The sequence below is a fragment of the Chaetodon auriga genome, chromosome 4 (genome assembly GCF_051107435.1).
Source record: "Chaetodon auriga isolate fChaAug3 chromosome 4, fChaAug3.hap1, whole genome shotgun sequence".
NCBI classification, from domain to species: domain Eukaryota; kingdom Metazoa; phylum Chordata; class Actinopteri; order Chaetodontiformes; family Chaetodontidae; genus Chaetodon; species Chaetodon auriga.
In genome coordinates this window covers 22,190,713-22,214,320 of record NC_135077.1, presented here as the reverse complement: position 1 = coordinate 22,214,320, position 23,608 = coordinate 22,190,713, and the positions used below count along the sequence as shown (strand labels likewise).

The window sequence follows — 23,608 nt, the reverse complement described above, 5'->3', positions numbered from 1 at the left end:
GTTTGGATAGTTTTGAATCTTTCACCAATCAACACTTTGGTATTGTTCATCTGGGAGTCAGCAAAGGGACATACAGCCAGCCGAGAAGGTCCAGACTCAGTCGATGAATCGTGAGTCAGACGGTGAACAACATATACACGTACAAAGTATTGAGGCAAAGATGCAGCCTTCGCAAAATTTAATTGCCAGCTGACTACCAATTAAACATAAATCCCATAATCTGTGCTGGGGCATAACTAGTTACATCTAAAGCGTTATGTAATTACATTACAAAATAAAAGTACTGAAGTAAAAAAAAAATTAAATTACAGACCAAAGTGTTTGAAATGTGTTATTACCAATTATTAAATATAAGATTCATTCTGTTTTTGCATCTTTTAACCATGTAAAAATAATTTCCTCCAGCATATTTCCAGACAATGCATCAAGAAAGTCACTGAGACAAGTTTGAGTGCAACACCATCCAGAGTTGGATGGCTTACGTCTAAACGGGCTCCATTCATTGTGCAGTAGTTTTGATTGGTTCTCTTTTTTTGAATTTGCTCCGCTTCTCATCTGCCAATCAAATCAATGCACTCATATGAGACAAAGTTTTGAAACTCAGTGGAAAATGTTTGTTGGAAAAGTCATCAAAAAGTCATCAGATGTTATAAGATTTAATAAGTTACATTACATTACATTACTTCCCAACACTGCTCTTGATTAATCAAAATCCAGCCCAAGATTTATTTACAAGTCAAATATAACAAGCTCAAAATAACATCAGCATAGTGTTACAGTAATCCCATATTCTACATCCACCACAGACACTAAAAATAAGTGCAGGAATATTTATAATATACGGATTAGATAACAGTCATCAGCCACTGGAGGTAGTTTCCTGTATAAAAACAACCTTGTCACGTATTTCTAAGTCTCACATCGCTTTATCAGAGCAGGGAAAGTGTACATTTGGAGTTTGTACATAACATCCAGTGACTCTCCATTGTGTCACATAAACACTTGACTCCTTCACGGTGCTGTGATGCTCAGCAGGGCAGCGCAAGCTCCAAATATGGAACTAAAAATATTGGGGAGCGACCCAAAATTCTTAAAAGCTCGCTGTGTGATTTTATTTCTGCGCTGTTTATACTGATGTCTCGTTCAGTAGTGAGCGCAGGCTAATGTAGCGGCCTGCCTCGTCTTGATCCTGCTGAGGGAACAAGCGGAGTTTGGCTCCCGAACAACAGCTGACTCATGTTGTTTCATAACGGATTGTTCTCTCTCCTCTTAGGTGTTTCTCACTGAGCTCCACTTGTTCTCTGTGGAGATCGAGTGGAAGAGCCTGTGAAGCATCATCATAGCATGTTAAGGTAAAAAAAAAAAAATACATTTAAACCTCCCTTTTGTGAGATTTAAGTTTGATGCATTTTTCCATTGATGGCTTCATTTCCCATACCGATCATTACATGGGTAAACAAACAGTCCGATGTAAGCAGGAACCAAAACACAGGCACACGCTAATGCTTACCACAGATAACTCAGTGGCACCAACTACAAGATGAATCGTTTTTTAAGGCCCTGAGAGGTTGCAGACAGACACTAATGACCTTTTCGTGATGAATCTTGTTTACTCCCTGAGCTATATTGGCAGACATGTGGATGGACAGTAATTTACGACAAGCCTCAGTAGGTGGATGGTAAAAAAATGAATCAATATAATCGCATTTGAAGCAGGACCCTCTTTAAGGGAGAAGAAATCCAACTGTATTCATGGACAAACACGGCGGCTAGCAGGTCAATCGGTCTAATTTCCTGTCAGTGTCACCACTATCTCTCTCTCTCTCTCTCACACACACACACACACACACACACACACACACACACACACACTCCTCTGCTTGTATCTCTGTGTGCTGCGTCTTTAGCTGCTGCCCTTCAAATCTCTCATGAGCTGTTTATAGACAGTCATGGAAGTCAGCCAGCAGACTCCACCCGCTCCGTTTCTGACTGGATGACACCAGTCCGGTAATCCAGTGTCCTCTCCACCCACAGTACACGGAGATCAGTCAACACATCAACACCAAGGGATTTTTATATCATATCCTTGAGCTGGAAAGTATGACCTTCCCGTTTCTGGTCCGTCTATAGACAATGGTGTTGGTGTATCCTAAATTTGCAAATGGAATTTCCCAAAAATTAACACAATGACCACTTCAGGACATGTTGCACCTCCTGACCTGCAAAGACTAAAAATATGGCCATGTAATGATTTATAAAACTGACCCACCCAGGATAATTTCAGCAGGAACCCACAGAAAAAGAGAGAAAACATGATCTGAAATTGCAGAACTGCAGATCTCATGTGCGTTGTTTAGAGACAGAACAGAGAGTGCAGCCAATATGTTGGACAAACCGCCAAAATGAATGTAATATACTGACATCCATGAAACTTCCTGCTTCTCTGTTTCACACCCATTGGATCAACCTTCCTTGGAATTTCTGGACTTTCATCAACCCCTTTCACCTCCATGCTTCTTTTCCTCTCCCTTTCCCAACCCTAGGGATCTGTGATTCATGGGTTCAAGCATTTCAGAAGCCTGTGGAGGGCCGAGGTCTAGGGCAAAGTCATCAGTGTGGTTGAGAAACACACTGCAGTGCTGCTGTCAGGGGTGAAATATTCTAGTTGTGATTACAAAGGTCTGAAAATTCCAAAAACAAAGACAACAGAACTGTACATTCCAGCCTTGTTGCACTTGCTGCACACTTTTATGTCAGTTTAACTCGGTTGACGTGTCTTCAGATGGGCTTTGAGATCTAAACTGACTCTACGCTAAGCCCCTCGCTCCTACTTGTCAAGCTTACATTAACATCATCAGTAGGGTAAAACTAACCTGTCTCACGACGGTCTAAACCCAGCTCACGTTCCCTATTAGTGGGTGAACAATCCAACGCTTGGTGAATTCTGCTTCACAATGATAGGAAGAGCCGACATCGAAGGATCAAATTACATTCACAGTTTCGATTTAAGTAGTGAAATAAACCCGAGCAATTTTTTTTAACAATTGGTACATGATTTTAGACAGTGTGAGGCTTTTTATAGTAAATATCAGCTGTAGAGAGCTAATTAAGCCAACATTAACTTGCCAAAATGACCTGTTTCAAACTGTTTCATTTTACATAAGAATCCTGGCAAAGGGGTCTTGAGTATGCACTTGATGATACATATCTTGCTAAAAGACTGAAAGACAAACACTTTGCATCCTTATTGATGATCCACATGAAAAATGTGGAAATAAAGAAATAACATTGTTCCTGTTTTGCAATGTAATGGCAGAATTCATTGGTACGATAAGAAAAAATGTTATGTTTCTAAATAAAGATTACACAATCTGTTCAATTTTAATGATTAACTCAGACACAGAGACAGGAGTATTCTCCGAAAAATTGATGATTTCATCAATACTTCAAAAAATGTGACAGATGAGTCTAAGAGGTTCACACAAAAGGCTGACGAGCCGGCTGAGTGAACAGGCAAGGAGAGTGTCCACAGACCGATAGGGCATGGACTGGAGCAGACGACAGTGAGGCACCTGAGCACAAAAAGACAAGAGTCAGGAAGACAGGTGAGGAAAAAGGTATCAAAGAATACTGATGAGGGCGAGGGAAGCACAAGAACACAATGGGAAAAGGAGGAGAGAAGCGCGCATCCCAACATGTTCAGGGATGGGTTTGGCAAATGGTCAGTTGCATAATGAGGATGAATTAGATATAGAAGCACACATCTGTTATGATCTTTAACTTCTCGCTCAGTTTCTAAGGTTGTCGACGATGTTACAATTACAGTACATCTGACACTCATCATATAAATATCTAATGGCTTTTCAAGGGCTGTTGCAACAGTGTGGACATTCAGTAAGTGTGGGCCAGAAACCAACTCCATTTCTTCATTTGTTCTAACTGTGAAGTTCAACAGTGGGTTCATTCACATCTCAATATTAGCTTCATTTAGATTCCAGATTTTTAAATAAAACCAGCCAGATACAAGACCAAACAGAAATAACCAACGTTAGCTGCACGGGTCATTGCCTGCTCTAATAGCTGATTCCTGGGAAGGTCATCAGTTTGCCCTCCAAGGCGTTTTTTTTTGTACACTTCATATTTCCAAAAGTGAATGCCAGAGCAAAAAATGGACCTGCGTTCAAAGGAAAAAAAAAACCTTTAATGCTGTACAGATGCATTTTACACAGCTGTGTTCAAACGTCTTATAAATGTCAGAGTAAAGTTTGTTCACTTCCAGCTCTTGAGAATTATATTTTGGGTTTCTTTGGTATTTATTCCACAACTGCCCTGTCAGTAACCATTAACATATTAAAGCCATTTGTCGTTCACTTAAAGTTGAAAAGAAACTACTGTAAATGTGCAGGGTTGAATGTAGTTTGGATGAAAGATGTCACCGCTCTGTTGTTACATGTGGACCTGCTGTGCTGCACCAGCCTCCAATCATTCGTGCCTTCAACCACACTCTGTCCAGCAGCATCAATCAGCCACAGTGAATGACTATCCATGCTAATGCATCGTTGATATAAGAGGAACTCAGACTGGTTCGTTTCACCTGTGTAGAAATGATTCTGAGTCAGTGCTTGACCTACTTCAGACTGGAATGAACATCACAGGGAAACGCAGACTCACAGCTGGCACACAGGAACTATTAAACATCTCACCACCAACAATCACCTCAGAACATATGTGTTTAATGCAATTACACTGATGGTAACAAAAAACCCTCTTTTTTTTGTTGTCCTTTTTTGTTTCTTTGAAACAGAGCTGGAGCTCCAGGAATACCCTGATGCTTCAGGAGTAACTCATATTCATCTTATTTACAAGGTTATTCAGGCACAGATTCAAAATTCTGTTTCCTTCTCCTCCTTCATTACGATTGGAGCTTCTGTGAGCGTCCTGGGGATTTCGTAATGGTTATTATACTTAATTGTGATTAATAAACATAATCTCTTGTCATATTTCTCATTAACTGCCCCCCTAAGGTTAAATGTAATAACTCCTTCCATTTGCTCTTCAGCATAAACACATTTCAGCAAGACCAGATTCATTACAAGTGCTAATTCAATAGTAGAGATGATAACAGGGCCATTTATTTGCATATTCTGGCAGAAAGTTGGCGCTTGTTAAGTCACTGGCTGTATCTGGTTTGGACTACAGTTACACCCATCAGCACATCTGTGCTGCTGGCTCACATAGTCAGCAGTACAGATGTGCTCTACTCCTTCATCCTCGTTCTTTTGGATTGCACTTAAAGTTTTCCATATTTTGTGAAGATGGACCTGATTGTATTTGTATATGTCCTTTGTACCACGTTTTGCATCTGTTCCCTCAGGAAGTGTTTGGTTTGCTTCTATCTTTAAAAAAAAATAATTGGACTGCACATCAATGTTTAATTGTATTATATATTTTTGAGGAGGAATATGGTCAGATAGGCATTTAGGACATCATGGGACAAAATATAGTAACTTAATCATGAACTTCAACAACAGCATCACAATCTACCAGTCCAACTGGAAACCACCATGGCTGGCCATCTTAAAGCCTTTTAGGATACACATGGATATAAATTGAACTCATTTGTAAGTGGAAGACGGATAGAGTTTGAGAATAAAGATTGTATTTTGGCAGTAATAATATGGATGGAACAAGAGAATGAGTAATGGGCCTGGTGCAGTGAAATCCCAGAAGACCATTTAGAAAATAATTAGAGCTGAAGAAAGGTTCCAACCTCCAGCCAAAACAACCAGAGGAGGAAGGCGAGGTCATCTCAGACCGAGTTAACATCCATTGCTGTGTTTTCCTTTGAAATGCTGCCATACGATACACAATACACAGAGCACAAGTGAGGACCATCATGGCCTCTGGTGGAGAGACGCTCATACAGTCATCTGACGCATTTATGTTCATCAGGTCGTGTCAATCAACAAATGCCAAAGTTCATTTTGATTTTTGACATTTGAGACCTCTCTGACCATGTTTGAACTTCTTTCCATTATAATATGTATTTATCACTGACACCTGCTCACAGTATGTGTGAAATGTGAAAAATCTCAAATCTTGCCCAGATCTTGTAGGAACACGCCAGTATTATTTGCTCCAGCTGTTTTGAAGTCTGGATCACCTCTCTGAGCTTTCATCAACCTGAACCTGGACCTCTGTGTGTTTGAAAAAACAGCTGTCATCCACTCAAACACTGCATTCATCCTGACCTATGAGAAAAGGTATTTGGCTAAATTCAGATTGACATTTTTCTTCATTTGTTGCCTATTGCAGCACTACAGTCAGCACAAAACTAAGATTACCTAAACCAACTTCTTAACCACATAAAATGTGTCTACCCTTACATGGAGATAGCAGTGATTGGCTCAGGTTGCGGTGAGCAGCAGCCTGTGCCAAACACAGTGTAGATTTAGTGTGTGAGGATGCCAGGGCGCACCGACATCCTGCAAGAAAGCCAAAACGACACAATTTCACCTCCAGTGTTTGAGATGGATTAAGTGGAAATTACATAATACAGTTCACAAAGTCAAATCACTCGAGGCTGACCAAATTTCTTATTGCCAGTGGATCCATATGATGTTCACAGCTGCTGAGTTTCTGTTGCAAAAGCAGGAGCAATCATCTTACTCAGAATGTATTCAGTACAATTACTGACCCTGAAAATGTAAATAGATCTGTATTTTGGGAAATGCACTTGTTCGCTTTCTTGTCAAGATTAGACGGGAAGACTGACTCCTCCCATTAGCCTTTATGACAAATAAGAAGGTACCACCAGCAGACAGTTAGCTTAGCTTAGCATAAAGACTGGAAACAGGGGGAAACAGCTAGCTTGCCTCTGTCCAAAGTCCATCTACCAGCATCTCTAAAGCTCACTAATAAACACATTATACCTCACTTATTTAATCCATACAAAAGACAGAGTTTAAAAACCATCAGAGTTGTGGCAGGACATGTTGTGTGTTGGACGGGTGCAGTGACTTTGTGCTGTCTTGACATCACTGTGTGGTTTCCAGTCAGTGAGATTCAACATAGCTCTTCCCACTCTGTATGCTAAGATATGGTACCCAGCTGCTGCCTGTAGCTTCAGATATGAGAGTAGTATGAAACTTCTCCAATTCTCGACAAAAAGTAAGTGAGTGTATTTTCCAAAATATCAAACAAATGCTTTATGAACTACAAGTATGTAAAAGTTACTCATTTACAGAATCAGGAGTTACTCCTGTCTGGAATCACAAACCTTTATGCATACACTCACATGCACACACTCTCACACACTTCATATTAACTTCTTCCATGTCTTCCCATCAAGCGCCTGCCCTTTACTGTAGGCATGGTAGTAATTTGGCAGAAGCTGCTTCAGGCCACCTCCACAGACCTGGCTGCACTTTGCCAAAGTGAACACACTGCCGCAAATCTGCATCATTGTCTCCGTCAGACGAAGGAATGGAACAAACGATCTTTGAGCCTTGCCAAAAATCTATTAAAGAGCGTGTGGATGTACAGTGTGTGCCTTTGTGTGAATGAATGTGTTGGTGTGTGTGCTTGATTGTACGCTGTATGCACGTGTGTGGATGTTAGAGAGCTTGCCAACAAGAAAACATGTTTACGTCCTTAAAATTAAGGAGGTCCTAAGTCTCCCAACTGATTCTTGGCCTTTTTGTGTTTCATAAAGAACAAAGGACTATAAAAAGGGATTAAGTGAAAACAATGAGATGTATATTGGCATTTGGAGTCAACAGTTTTATGACTTGATCTACTTACAGGTTAAATATTAGTGTTATGTCTCATCACCCCTAATTCCCTGCATGACACAATGTTCCTGCTGTAAAACCTTTAACAGAAACATCTAAACCACGTTGTTTATCATCAGCTAAAGTGTCTCCTGTTGGCTCATAAAAGGAGTTTTTCATACTGATCTTGGGTTTTTTTTATCCATTCATTATTTTTTTGACCATGTAGAAACAAATTAAACTCAGAAAAAACAGAGGTCGAATGAGGTGTCTCACTGTTTGTGTTAAATTTAATGTCAGCAGCAGACATGAAAAGAGAAGGAAACACATCCCCAAAACTGAAACTTTCTTCTTTTCTCTCTTTTTTTTTTCAAATTCTGTACAGTTTTTGGAAAACAACAAACAAACTATAGCCTTGCATTACATTTTAATGGCTCATACATTATAATAAATATAACAAAAGCAACATTCAATCATAGAGAAATAAATTAATATAGATTAAATAAAAAACAATAACATTGGCATTTAATCACATTGTACCTCATGTGATGAAGATGAACAGTAATTTATTTCAAAGGAAACATGGAGCATTAACCGGTCCAGTAAGTGAGGGCTACAAACATCAACCAAGGTAAGAAAGTGAACTGGAAAAAGTTTGACAGTGAACCCGAGATGCCATCATGTCAGCCTGAGCTGGGATTGTGGAGCTGCTGTGGTGCGAGGCTCAGTGATGAGCCTTTGATCCTTTGGTGAAGCCTCAACAGGTCCCTGAAATAAGGGCAGCACACTGACTGATGCTGTTCCTGTCACTCAGCTTCCCTGCCCTGCCCCAGCTGTTTGTGCTTCATCATCAATGAGAGACTGAAACAAAGTCAGTTTTGTGATGTTGTTTCCTGCATTCACGCTCCAGATGATTCAGATTAACTGTTCCACCACTGCCCTGAATCCGATCTGTGGACAGTGTGTACTAGCTGAGATCTTCTCCTCGGTCAGGAGGAGGTCTTTATTTGGGGTTTTACTCAGGCTGAATTACTGAAAGGCTAAATGGGCATCTGCCCAGGGGGCCCACAACATGACGGGCCCTGAAAGTTCAAAGTTCACTGCAGGTCAAGTGGTTTGTGGTCATTTGATTATCAGAAAATCTGTTTGGGGATCAGTTGTAAATCATTATTTCAGTTTCCATCTTGCATATTCATAAATGTCTATCTGCTGTCGATTAATACTATAATAAATTTGTTTGTTATTTGTTTGTTATTTGTTGTTATTTTTTGTGTTTATCTTAACAATTATATATTTCAAATACACACAATTTTGTTCTCTATTTGTATATGTTATGGGTTAGGGGTTAGGACAAACCCTAACCTTTGTCCTGTACAAGTTTTTCTGTGGATATACACGGAGATCAATGGAAAACCAGTGTCAAATTCCTTGTACATGTACACATACTGATTCCGATTCTGATTTATTAGAGTCATTAGCAGTTTTGAGCGTCTCTGACAAATTCCCTGGTCGAAAAACATCAATGTGTGAGTAGACTAGAGAAGGTCAGACTGGAGGTAAACACAACATGATTACTGTCAGCGGTATCACTGAAATGAGCGAGCTAGCATGTCGCTGGCTGTGTCACCACAGTACAGAGTGTACCTTGAGGAGAACTATGCTGAGCGAGTTCAGTGTCGTGAACGCAGCAGAGGTTTTGAGGTCAGGAATGTGAGTTATCTGTCCACCGACCTACACTGTCTCCTGTAGCGTCACACAGCTGCACCGTGCTGCCTGCAGTAAATCTGCCATACACTGCTGTACACTCATCCCTGCATAACCGTTCAGGCTGAAGACAAATGCAGGGAGTCCAGCTTCTTTCCTAACCAGGCAAGCCCCACTGGGCCATTTATCATCGAACATGACGATTTTTTTAAGATTTTCGATTTTAGCTTGAGTTCAGTACTGTATACGAGAAAAGAACATTTCGGTCTGTGATGAGAACTGCTGCACAAACACTTGAGCCCAGATGAATCGCAATGATTTCAGCCCTCAAGACACAGCATACTGCCATGTTATTTCATCATGGCTGTGAGAGCGCTTATGAAATGGAAATGAAATGGAGGGAGGAAGCTGGAGCGGAGAGATGAATGCCTTCACAATCCCAACCAACCCATATAACTGCTCCTATCATCAGAGATGCTGTAAATCTCTCTGAGCAGAACAGGAGTAAGAAGTAACATTGACATATCTGTGGCCTTTGCTCCCTCAGATTCTAAGGTTAATGACTACCTGATCAATAACAATCTGCCTGTTTCCAAATGGGTCACCATTATCCATGTCATGAAAATCAGTTTAAAATGTGCTAAAGAGGTTTATTGAAGGGCATACACTCAAGGCTTAAATGGCAATGGCATGGTTGCTCATATGAACCTCTGTTTGTTGCATGTATAATCAGAGAGAATTTCCATCTTTGAATCAGACAACATCATAACACACAAGGAATGACAGCTGGATTTATATTTAGAAACGAGGGAAAATGAAAAAATGTGTGGTGAGAATGGAAACAGAATTGCTCTGAATTAAATAAGGGTGGTTGAAAATGATTTCTTCATCAGTCTGGTCACGTATTTTTTGGTTTTGACAGATGAAACACATGAAGGGGGAAAGTATGAATTGCCTTGTAGCCATAGAGGGAAGACAACCTGATAACATTTGTGCGCTAGTTAATGCCATCGAGCCGCTGATTAGGAAGCTGATGAGTTACATGTTTCTCATTTGCTTCAGTGGCACGAGTCAGAAACAGAAAAAAAGAAGAAAACAGTCGCTAATGGCCCTTGTTTCATTTACTGGCAATGCTCACCACATATGGTTCTGTGGGTCAGCTAATGCTTTCATTGTTCTGTGCTACATTCAGTTTGTCTTCATTAGATAGTGTGTTTTGTTCTGTCAGACTCTCTTGCTGATTAGTGTGTGTTTATAGAGCTCCTCTGAGCCCTCCGTTCATAAATAACATAAACACCTCTGTGATCAATAACAAGCTTCATTGTGCAAACTGCTCAAGAAAAACAACCTGCATTTTAAGAGGAATGGGTCAACATTTGCTGATAGTGAGATGAGAAGATCAACACCACTCTCATGACTGTATTTTAAATATGCACCTAAAGACAGTAGCTGGTTAGCTTAGCTTACCATAAACACTGAAAATGGGAGAGAGCGAGTTGGAAGGTAACAAGCTCACTAATTAACTCACTATATCTTCTTTGTGTCATCCATGCAAAAAGCAAAGTGTAAAAATGACAAGACACAGTTTTAAGGTGGACTATTTGTTGGCTCCAACCAGCTGAGACTCGAAGAAGTTACACTTTTTGTACATATTAAACAAACGAGACAAAATGTGTTAATGGAGCTTAATGGAGCTGCACATTTCTTTCATGATCCAGAAAAGAGCAGTTTGCTTTAGACAGTACTCAGTAAATAATGTCATTGCAAATAGTATTAAATGGAATCTGAGCCTGAAGTCGGCTCAGAATGAACAGATCAACACATTGTTTCTGGGGGCATTTGGAGGAGTGGTTGGTAATTCCATGTGAAAGGTTGTGTTTGTGTGTGTGTGTGTGACTGACTGCATATGTGATGGAGTATGTGCCTTTTTGTGTGTGTGTGTGTGTGTGTGTGTGTGTGTGTGTGTGCGTGTGTGTGTGTTGATAGGTGGTTGCTGCATCTCCCCTCAATAACCCCTCTGCTGATTTGATGAGCAGGTTGTGGTTTTTAAATCTTGCTCTGCTGCAGACCCACTTTAATTACTACTTCCCCTCCTTCATTCACAGTGACAGGAGCTCTCATTCATCACCGCACGGAGGCGAGCCCATCAGTTTTATTACCGCAGACATCAGCAAAGCAGAGACGCACACGACCCACGTGGGATGACGGTGGGCGCTGTCATCCATCAGACCGTTCGCTGCTGCTCATTTCTCTGCTAAACTGGCTAAATCGATTTGTCTTTACTCTTCTTTGCTTTAAAGGTCCTGCGACGGGAATGTGAAAGTCACATTTGTCAAGTAGAACAAAAAAAAGCCCCATTCAGAATTTGTTTTTCATTTCCATTCATGCATTCAATGTCACGGAAAATCACCATCCAATTAAAACCATACCACAAGCCAAGCACATCAGCCAACACATCTGGAGACAACCAGAGTCCTCTTATAGATTTATTCAGATAATGACTAAACATGGGCTCAGTTTGGCCAAAGCACTGCAGGGAGAATTTGATCTGATGTGGACCATTAAACACTGATATGGAAGACTGTCATTTGTTTTCACCGTGACAAAAAAGATTTAGGAGAAAAAACAGCCACAGAAATGCTGATGGTTCCAAAGACAACAGGGAGGAGGTCTTTAGCATTTCACTTCTCAGAACTACATTTGGTTGGGAAAGTGTAAGGAGATCGTGTGCCGGATGTGTCCTGACACCTGCAGACGTTCAAGCTGCTGAATTACATCATGACATTGGATTGAAGGTTAAGCTGTAAAAGGACGTTAGCGTTTTTCCTGTCAGCATTCTGCCACTGATCCCAGGGAATATACTGCAAGACCATTTACCAAAATTAGAATCCAGAGAGCTCAGACTGTTCTGTGCAGGTTTGATTTTTGCACTCAAGTTATGAAATCAATGTCTCCTAATCAGACGACTAGTGGCAGAAAGATTTGGTTTAATTTACTACACATGGAGCTGTTGCGGGAAAAAGTATTGGACGTTTTAGAAGACGGTTTGTGGCAGAAAAATGAATGAATGATCTAGAAAATGAGAGTTGAAAGCAAGCCAAGCAGGAGAGACACTGCCTGAGCTAAAACAGCATGCATGTCTTTGCTTGGATACACAGCCACAGAGGCTGGAGTCAAAATCACTGTAATGTTTCTTTGATCTTTATCACTCTGTGCATTTCATGGACTGCGCCTCTCCCTCCAACTTCCAAAATCCCAACAATTAAATCCTGACACAGATAATGCGTTTTCACAAACAGGCTCATTGTGCTGGCTAGTATCCAGCTCCAGTGACACACTGCTCCATTTCAGGAAGCCGTTAATCAGTGCCATCCACTCTGGAGGCAGATAATGCTGATGCCTGGTGCTTTGTCAGTGTCTTTTCTGTCCTGTTTCACTCTACTGGCCAAACCATTTATGTGGTGAAAGAAATGAAGTTAAAGAAGGGAATTCATAAGCTTTCATTGTGGCCCAACAGCGTTTCAGACCAAACACCACAACACACATTTACATATTTCACTGTGCACAGTAGTGCCAGATCCTTGACCAGCCACTGTCATTGTTTTGAAAATCTTCAAGGACATACAACATGCTGATAGATTCATAACGGATGACAGATGTCATCCACAAAGGAATGTCATTTGACCTCACACGCCTCATTTGACGGCTGAGCGTTTCATTGATTTGTTATGAGGAATGTGTCTGACATTTGCACATTGACATTGGTGCAATGTGAACTTTATAACCATTCTCCATTTACCTTTTGTAACAATATCGGACCACAGCTATAAACCCAGAGATGTAAATAACCTAAGAATGATGCATTGCAGTCTCTATTTTCTGCTTCTTATGTTGCAGCGATCAATAGAAAGAGATATCTGGCAGCCAAAGTGGTATTTCTGATACACTTCTGATACAGTGCCAGAGGAGAGAGGACACCACTGACATAGTGCATGCAACCATCTGAGGATGACCAATGTCAGTGAGCTTCGTCCTCCAGGGACCATGAATGTCCAAACATCACCATCCCCACAATATGGTCAGTGGTGAAAAGAAGTACATTTACTCAGGTACTGCACTGAAGTACAGATGTGAGGTACTTCTGTTTTCATGCTATTTTGTGCTCCACTGCATTTATCTGACAGCTGTGCAAATGAATGTTATTATAATGCTTTTATACAAAACATATGAAGGTTTTAGAAAATGTGATGTTTTGTTATAAATTGACTGATGTGTGTACTATTGTTTAAAAAAAAGCGTTGTGAATGTGTCACTGTGGATGATTGTGACTGCACCTCTGACTCTTCTTACAAACCAAACAGTGGTCGAGACAATAATCAGCAGATTAATCTATAATTTAAATATTACTTGGCGCCAGTTTAAAAATGTAAAATCCTACTTGCATGCATAATGCATGAGTAATAATAATCTAATGATATCATATGTAATAATATATGCTGGTAAACTCTTTTGCATAAATTGTTTAGATTTTTTAAACTTGGCTTTTTCCCTGAAGTCTTTGTGCTTCCTCGTCTCGTAGGTTCGGATGAATTGTGGCTGCACCTGGATTATGGATCATGGTTGTTCCTGCCACCGTGGCTCGACATCCAATGCAACTGCCATTATTATTAGTCATGTTTCTGTTATTATTGGATTCGTATTGTCATTATGCACATGTACTATCATATATGAATATACCGTCATCATTTTATCATCACATAGTAGTTTACTATTAGCCTCATGTCTATCATTGTAGCTGTCATTATTATTCTCACTGCTGTGCACCCGTCTCTCTCTCTCTCTCTCTCTCTCTCTCTCTCTCTCTTCTCCACCCCTCCACCCCTCTAACCAACCAGTCGAGGCAGATGGCCGCCCACCCACAGTCTCATCCTGTTCTGTCTGTTAAAATGAAGTTTTTCCTGGCTGCTGTAACCAAGTGCTTCCTCGTGGGGGAATTGCTGGGCCTCTGCACATTACAGAGTCCTGACCTGCTCTGTATGGAGAGCGTCCTGAGACAACTTCTGTTAAGATTTGGCGCTATATAAACAAAATTGAACTGAATTGAATTCATTTCTCAGGAAGACCACAATTGACTTAGCTCTAGATAATTTCTAACAATTAAGTGTAATTGTTTGGAGAGAAGAGCAACAAATCAAGGCCAAACAGAAGCAGCTGTTGTAGAGCTGAAAGAGAAAATACTTGGGCTCTACAAGCTTCTGCAAGGTGGAAATAAGACACCCTCTGAATACATCTTAAGTTCAATACATCCATTTGAAACTTTGGAGCTTTCAGTTTCTTTCACATCATGTCACGTCTTCTTCTCTGTATAAACACTGCTCTGTTTGCTCTGTCGCTCAAGACACTGATTAACATGAGTACTTTTTAAGATTATCGATGCTGGAAACAGCAAAGTCAGCAGTGATAAACCTCCTGGTTTTGTGTTGTCCAGTGTGTATAACAACTGTGAGTATTCGTAGATTATCCTGATTTTGCTGTTTCTCTTGGCACGGTGAGCACCCCCTCCCATCTTTGCAGAGTTTCAGACATACAGTAGGCAAAACAGTAACCAAATATTAGAAATGACCTCTGGGCTCCAGCCAAACAGTCAGACAGCAGTTTTTAAACAATTTGCACTACAAGGAGTGTCTGTTTCATCAGAAAAAAGAAGTTGAACTTGTTTCTGTCTTTGACAGCTGGTTTGCTTCCTCGCCTGAATATTCCCATGCAAACATTCCACTGCTTCATTTCTGGCCGGTAGTTTCTGGGACGCCCAGACAGATAGCGTGTGGCTTTCCACTCATAATATCCAGAATCTCTTTAAAATGTCAATGAGGAATGCACGAGCACATGACCCCCTTGGTGACTGCTGCCATACTGAATGCATTTACATGATATCACACTGTATCATTGAAAGTAGCACTGTGTGAAAACTACTGTCACTGGCCTGAATGTCCATGCTGTAACATAATAAAACATGTTTCAAATATTTGAGAGCACAGTTACTGGCAAACCAAACTCCTGTCAGCTTCAAAAGAAACACTCAATCTCTCTGATATACAGGCATGTGCGCTGCAGAAAGTTCTGGTAAATGGGCGATGCAATGGGCCATCGAACAGTTGTGGTGGGAGAGTTTGGAGTCGTGAAGCCAAGATGGAATACTTGTGTGCACATGCAACAATAAAACTGGTTTTTCTTCAAACTTCAAGAAGAGATAGGGATCGTACTGGAAAATTTTTCCAATCTGTAGAGCTCCTCCATTTGAGAGTGCTCCAAAGATCATCAGGTATGCAACCGGGGTTTTTTCTCTCTCTTTGTGGTCAGTGGAAGAGGAAAGGGTGTAGAAGGTGCCTCGAACCCATAAACCCCAGACTTAGTATTGGAAAAGCCAATGGGCTGCAGAGGCCAAATGGCACCATTTGTAAGAGCAATTGATGAGGAAAATAGGGGCAACAGGGTCTCCTTTCAGAGCTGGAGGAAAAACACACATGGCAGCCAAGCGCTTGATTGTTACACTTAGAGTCTAAATGGGCACCAGGAAAGGCAAATCAGACATAAATTATTGGCTGTTTAGTCCAAGATCAGCACACACCGGAGCATGCCTATTCTAATGTGCTAATACATAAGATGTATGAAGCCAATTTAATGGAGAGCAATCTCACTCAGCACTGACTTCTCAAGTTGCCATGTCTATTCTTTCTGAATTCCTTCAGCGGGCTTGGAAATAAACAATGGTCTGGTCGGAGCTGAATGTGTAGGAATTCGCAGCCGCCTCCATTTTTGAGTATTGCTATGTCTTTTTACACTAATATGTCCATAGAGAAGTACAGCAACATGAATATGCAAACAGGTTCCCCTCAATAATTGTTTCTAGGGATGGCAGTGGTCAGTCTATTGGTCTGTCGGGCCACTTTGTTCCTGACTAAAATATCTCAACAACTAGATCGCTTTTATATGTAGTACAGACGTTCATGGTCCCCAGAGGTTGAATCATAATAACCTTGATGATCCCCTCACTTTTCCAGTTTTTTTCACTGTTTTTTTGGGAACTTCATTCCTTCATCAGCAGCAAAATGCGGGAAGAAACAAAACACAGTCAGAGTTGCGAGTGAAATTCTTCTCCAACTGTTGATCGCACAGCTTTAAAGTTTTGCACAGACATTCATGGCCCCCTGAGGATGAATCCTAATGACTGTGGTGATGAGGTTGACATTTTTGAGTCAAATGTCTTAACAGTTATTGGATGGATTGCTATGAAATTTGGTTCTAATATGCATGTTCCTCAAATGTAATTGCTGTGCTGCTCAGCTAAACTTCCATTGTTAATATGTCAACAATGGTGAACATGACACCTGCAAAAGCATGTCTGGAGACTCTTGTTTAGGTTGGAAGTTCAAACCAGATGTGTTTTTATTCAGTCTTAGATGAATCCCTGCTCCCTGTCTGCTGTAAAATGCATTTGTATGTTTCACCCCTTAAACCTCTCTGTCAGCAGACGGGCTGTCACCTTATAAATGAACCATGTTCCCCTGTCACACAGGCACACTTTACAGTCTATCTTCAAAAGACAGTCCACAGACTTATTACATTGCCAACCAGGAGAGCCTTTCCTCCAGGTGCCTGTCTTTTGGATAAAAAAAATATCAAACCAATTTATCTGTCAGGGCTCACTCCACCCTCTGTGCCATGAACCAACAGCCAGTTTACACTTTACGCTGTCTCCACACCACAACTTGTACAAGTCTGTTTCCAGCCGGGCTGCCAGGTCCTTGTAAAATTAAAACAAACATGACCACCTGTCCCCAGTATGCAGCCAGAGGACCAAAATCACACATATGTGTTTTTTCCTTCTCCAAGTGTCAATCAAACAGAAGAAAAGTTGACATGTTTTCCTTAATGCAGCTGCAAAAACCCTCAGATCTAACATCAGTCCTTCAGGAACATCTGGATCTTTCATGAGGGTGAATATGAGTTTTCCACTCTTTGCTTTGAGGTTCCAGAAAATCTAGATATTTGGATAGGCAACAACATCCAAATGCAAAACAAATATCCCAGAATTCAACCACACCTTATCTTTTTTTTTTTTTTTTTTGTTCAGCTGCCTCCTCAGCAGACTGATAAACAGCATTTCCATCATGCACTGGGTCTGTCTGGAGAGCTGAAACCTCAGGGGACATTAAAAAAAAAACAAAAAAAAAACAAAAACTGAAGCTGGATCTGATCACAGATCTACAGAAAACAAAAAACTGAACAACGTCTTTACCACAAGAACAAGTAAAATCCAATCCTATCTTAGTGAACAGTGCCATGAGCTGAAATCTGCACATTCAAACACTTTAAGAGCTGTAACATCCGCAGCAGCGTTAATCTAAGCAGCTCGGTGAACACCGTGTGCTGCCTAGTGATTAAAAAAACCTTATTTGACATAACTTGTCCGAAACAAAAGTGACACGTTAGGTGAGTAACGTCGTGCGTGCGAGCCGCGCACTGAGCGCGAGCAGAGACAGTTGACAGAAGGTGCGGCGGAGCGATGAGACGCGGGTTTGACTCAGGGGGCGCACAGCAGCAGAGACGCCCACACAGAGAAGCAGCTATAAGACCACCGGGACTCGCTCTGTGAGTATCAGTGGGGACCCTCTACAGCCATGACACAGCCAAACGGGTGGAGACATGGAAATTACTCTGCAAAGGACACTGATGCGTTGGACTTTATCAAAGGGAGACATGGTTTCTGATGTGAGGACAAAGACATTTGGCTGAAATCGTCTCACGGAGCCTGCCTGTGGAGTGCCTCTGGATATTTGTGACTGTCTTCTGGTTGTTCAGCTGGACTGAGAAGGATATCTGAGCGATGTCGTGGTGAGTCATTTCTTCATTTGAAATCTAATGATAAAAGGGAATAAAGTAGACTTTCTCTGAATATCAGCCAAAGAGAGCCTACATGAAATGCTTGGTGGGTTGCATGTGTGAAAATGATCTGATTTATGGGATGTATATTGTTTTACTACTGTAATCAAAAATCTCCTCTTCATACTTTCTTACACGTCGCAAAGTTGCATAATATTTTGGAAACGGGTTCCACCAATAGTGCAAATCCACCATCTAATGGCATTTCGACCACAAATGACAAACCTCTGTGTAAGGATGAGCAATACATAACGGTTTTGTTTTTGTTTTTGTTTTTTCAATCATGATAACGACAACACTTTATTCTGATGTCTCTAGCATGACATCTATTTAGTTTCAGATAACACATCTTATTCTGAGAGAAATCCCAGAAAATAAAAAAAGGAGGTATGGAGATTATTGATATTAAAAAAAAAATCCTCTATATGACTATGATGAAGGTTGCTGAACAAATACCATGATGCTGCTCGGCTCAGGCGTGTTTTAATATATTGCTTTTGCTTGTGTGTTGCTGGGTGGACCCTCCTGTTTATGACCTGTGTTTGACCACCAGCCAAACTAAACCTGAGTGATCAGAGTCCATCATGGAAACTAATCAGATCTTTAGTCATCTCTGAAGAGTTAGAAGTCGACAAATCTTAATGTTCAAGGGTGAAGAAAGTACATATGCCTAAAGTATGGGTTAGAATTTACATGAATAAGGTTTCTTCGTATAGTGTTGGACTGCCGTGAGCTGCCAGAACAGCCTCACTGCTCCTTGTCATGGCTTCTCCAGGATCGAGCAGCATTCTGTCCAAAGATTTGAAGGGGAGTTAATGATGGTGTTGGGAAGCTCTGTCGATCATGTGCATTCATTATGTTTCCTCACCGATGCATTCAGGGTTCTTCCTGTAATTTTCATTTCCTTGTCAAATGTGCAAATCAGCAGTATTTCACTTATGCCTGATCCACAGCTCATTCGCTCTTTACAAATGTTGATCTCCTTTCTCTTGCAGCCTTCCTTAAAAATGGGCCCCATGAGCTTCAGGGTTCAGTGATGTTAGCTTTGAGTCACTACAACTCCTCAGCCTCCCCGCTCCCCCCTCATTTCTATAATGTCAGCGCAGGGAAGGTGGAGGCCGGGGTGGCTGTTGAGGAGCTGCCGCAGCCAGGAAACCTCACCCTGGTGCAGCCCACCACTACTGGCGTCATTGTTGTCATATTGTCCATGACACTGGGCATCATCTCCAACATTGTGGCCCTCTTCATCCTGGCCAGTGCGTACTCCCGCCAGCGCCGGCGCACCAAAGCCACATTCCTTCTGTTTGCCACTTCACTGGTGGTCACAGACTTCATTGGCCATGTGATCCCTGGTGGCCTGGTTCTCCGACTCTACCTCTCTGGAGGTGTGCACCCCGAGGACTTCAGCTCTTCTGATAGGATGTGTCAGTTCCTGGGTGGCAGCATGGTGTTCTTTGGCCTGTGCCCACTCTTCATGGGCTGTGCCATGGCTGCTGAGCGCTGCCTGGGTGTCACTAAGCCGCTGCTGCACTCATCCCTGGTCACCAAAACCCGCACCAAGATCTGCCTGTCTGTCATCTGGCTGTCAGCTCTGTGTGTGGCCATGCTGCCGTGCTTTCAGCTGGGCTCTTACACCTATCAAGACCCGGGGACCTGGTGTTTCATTAACGTGCTCAGTGACACTAAGGAGGTGGATGTGGCGTTCGTGGTGCTGTTCTCCGGACTGGGTCTGACCTCGCTGGCTGTGGCGCTGGTGTGTAACACCATCAGTGGACTGACGCTGGTGCTCGCTCGGCTCAGGAGGCAGCCCGGCTCCCATCACTCAGCCAAGTCCCATGACATAGAGATGGTGGTGCAGCTGGTCGGCATCATGGTCACCTCATGTATCTGCTGGAGTCCTCTGCTGGTGAGTATTGGGAAGTGCAGCGAGAGGGATGCTGTGCTTGATGTGACAGCTGCCTCACTGTCTCCTTTTTGGTTTTCCTGCATCTGTCTCTGTGGATGTGCAGGGATTCCCCACATTTTTGGAAACAGACATATTTTTTCCAGGAATATGTCACTTAATAAGAGTGTCAAATCAGCAACAGATTTAAAATATCAGAGTCAGAGACAGGTTTACTGCCAAGCAGGTTTTCACTCATGAGGAATTTCCCTTGGTGTGAAATATATATAGTCTAAGTGTTCTGTAATGAAACACCTTAAATTAGATGTGGAGACCTTATGTTAATGTAATGTACAGTATGCATAGGGCCAGATAAGTGTCAGTGTCAATGGGGGTCCTGGCACCCTGGTTGATGAAGTCATTAGAAGATATTATTGTATGTTTTAAATAAGATAGATAAGACAGTGTGGTTTGCAGTAGATCTAGTTATATGTAGGCACAGTTAACAACATTTAGAGGCATTCAGCTTCTTTATTTTTTCCTCTTTTCTACTTTCTGCTCGACTTTGTTGTGAGTAATTATCAAAGAAGGCGACTCAAATGGACCTGAACTAAATAAAAAAATGGCAATTCAGTAGGAAAACAGTAATAAAGACAACAAATACTGATCTCAGATTCTGCTGCATGTTCTTTCAAATAGGGGTGAGCAGATCAATACCTGCAGCATTAATACTTCCACCAAGTGTTCTTCTGAGTATCACTTCTAGAGTCAGTCGGATCAGCTCCAAAAAACCTGATCCAGCTCACATTAGACCATCTTCTGGGCACATGAACTCTGCATGGTGCTTGCACTCTTTGTCCCTCTGTTGTTGCAACAGCGGCCGTTCCAGCAGTGTGTGTGTGTGTGTGTGTGTGTGTGTGTGTGTGTGTGTGTGTGTGTGTGTATCTGTGTACCTGCAGTGATCACCTCATTAGTCCAGAGCATTCACGCACCATTGTAACAATGCAAAGCTGTCATTTTTGAGTAATTGGAGCTTTTCTATCCATTCAGTGTTACCTGTCATCATATAATAACCTGCTCATGTTTCATGCCTGCAGATCTTTGGTTTGATGTCCGTGATCCGCTCCTACATGGGATTTGTTGGAGAGGATCTGCCGCACTATAAAACCCTGATGGTGATGGGCGTGAGGCTGGCTACGTGGAACCAGATCCTCGACCCCTGGGTCTACATCCTGCTGCGCCGCACCGTCCTCCGCAAGATCTACCTCATCGTGAAGTGCCAGGCAGGCCTGAGGGGTAATATGTTAGGCCGCTGGGAGCCCACCTCCTTTCCCAGCTCAGAGAAGAATGATGTCAACCAAGTATGAGCAGAGAGGAAAACTGATACTGTACTCTGTGGATGTACTCCGAGACGGGGTTACTGAACATACCAAGAACTCCGCGTACAAAGACGCTAAGAAGGAGAGACCCACATATAAGCATGTGGAGGGAACTAAACGTGTGGCTGTGATGGTGGAGCCGACCACATTAGACTTTCAGCATGGCGTTTCTCGGCTGGTCCACTTGAGAAATGTTTAACGGATTCAATCAAAGTATCTTTTTCACACTCTGTCTTAAGTTTACCAGTGAATTCATCGTCTGACCTTACAAATGGAAGCTAGCTAATGCTATGATTTTGCACAAAGTATCGTAAACGTCCTCCTGTTTACTTATAATAAGTAAACATTCCTTATTATTACATTCTCATTTGGAAACTCTTGGCCACAGTATATGAATGCAGTACTAACAAGCTCGGTCCTGAGAAGGTGTCCTAAGGTGTGCAGAGCTGATACTTATAATGGGACAGTATTTATGGTCTTATGTCATAGCCTCATTCTCACCAGCTTTGAATGGAAAAAATGAATGTTACAGTGACTTTTTCAATAGACAAATGTGGAAGAATTGAGCTTTATTGATAGAACCATCAGAGGGAGCTCCAGACCAAAACCAGAGGTATTTAGACTGTATTTGTAGCGTTAATTAATATGCTGAATGTATTTCATAAAGGGATGTTAATGTCCAGATACTGTTGAGTTTATGTATATGTTTAAATATGCTTCCCTAGTGTTTATACATTGCTTCATGTGAAATATTGCCAGATTTTATAAGTTAATACTTGAATGGTGCCCTCTGTTTACTGAGGATATGTAAAGAACTTCAAATTGAATGTAAATAAAACAATGCAATGTGACTTTACACTGAACTTTTGCATTTATTTTTGACTTTTTCATGATTTTCCTTATAAACAGGCCAGTTGCAAAGAAGGATATTTGTGTGGTTAATGAGTAGGCTACACTATGTGCAGTGGTGCAGTTAGAAAACTGTTATGTACTGTGTGTAATTATTATTATATGTATAATATATTTGTATGCCCATTCTATGTGCAGCACTCACTTGATGAATGTGATTTCTTTCTTGTAAAGCACTTTGAGCTGCAATTCCTGTAAAACAGGTACAAATAAAGTTAATTTTGGTTTATTATTATTAGAATTATTCAGGTAGTTAAACTGTGCTGTACGTATGAACTGAACACTGGCTGTACTAATTTGACCAGTTTCAAAGTTAAATTGCAGTGGATAGTTCGTGCTGCTGTACTTCAGTATTCTCTCTGCTTTCCTGAGTGTTAAATCTCAAAATTAGTTATTTGGGCCGTGCATGAGTATGTTGTAAAGTACTGATGGTGTGATCTGCAGCAGGGATTTCCTGCACAGTCATTCTGGACTTCACTTAGATGAAGACAAATAGAAAAGGATTATCCACAAATGTTATGCAGATACGAAATCAAGAACATTGTTGAGCCAAATGTTTTTATTCAGGCTTGATTCAGTTGCCATTCAGTGAGCTGATTCCTTCCATGCGCGAGTGTGTCAGCACGAGGTAGACAGTCTGGCTGTGCTGTGAGTAAACTTGAGATGGGGTGCAGTGCATCAATGAAATACTATTATTACCAGCTTCCTATTTTATTAATTTCCTCCACTTCATTGTTTCTTTCCAACCACATTCACGTGGTCTACAGCTGCAAAATCCTTCCCTTCTTACTTCACAGGCCTGCCTGAAAAAGCTTTCTGCCAAATTACAGCTATTTGGAAACATAATACGATTAGTGGGAGAGGAAACTGCATGCAAATGTGCCGAGGGACCCCAACTTCACACTGTTCTGCTGTGAGAGGTGATAAGGTTAATCTGTTTTTTATGTAAAATAAAAGAGGGATGTTGCCCTGCAATCGGCTGGCGACCGGTTCAGGGTGTACCCCGCCTCTCGCCCATT

General features: G+C 41.5%; 1 protein-coding gene across 1 annotated transcript; it reads left to right on the top strand.

Annotated features, from left to right (window-relative positions):
- Positions 1 to 18,024: 18,024 nt before the first annotated feature.
- On the top strand, positions 18,025 to 22,535 carry ptger1a (prostaglandin E receptor 1a (subtype EP1)). The gene is made up of 3 exons (XM_076728989.1): positions 18,025 to 18,371; positions 19,415 to 20,325; positions 21,399 to 22,535. Exons 2-3 carry the CDS (start codon positions 19,456 to 19,458, stop codon positions 21,666 to 21,668), a joined length of 1,140 nt encoding a protein of 379 aa, XP_076585104.1. The 5' UTR covers positions 18,025 to 18,371; positions 19,415 to 19,455; the 3' UTR covers positions 21,669 to 22,535.
- The last annotated feature ends 1,073 nt before the right edge of the window (positions 22,536 to 23,608 follow it).

Excerpts from the sequence above, each read along its gene's own strand:
- ptger1a (XM_076728989.1), top strand. The coding sequence starts at position 19,456 with ATGTTAGCTTTGAGTCACTACAACTCCTCAGCCTCCCCGCTCCCCCCT. Across the intron at positions 20,326-21,398 it reads TCTGCTGGAGTCCTCTGCTG|ATCTTTGGTTTGATGTCCGT; the intron begins GTGAGTATTGGG and ends TCATGCCTGCAG.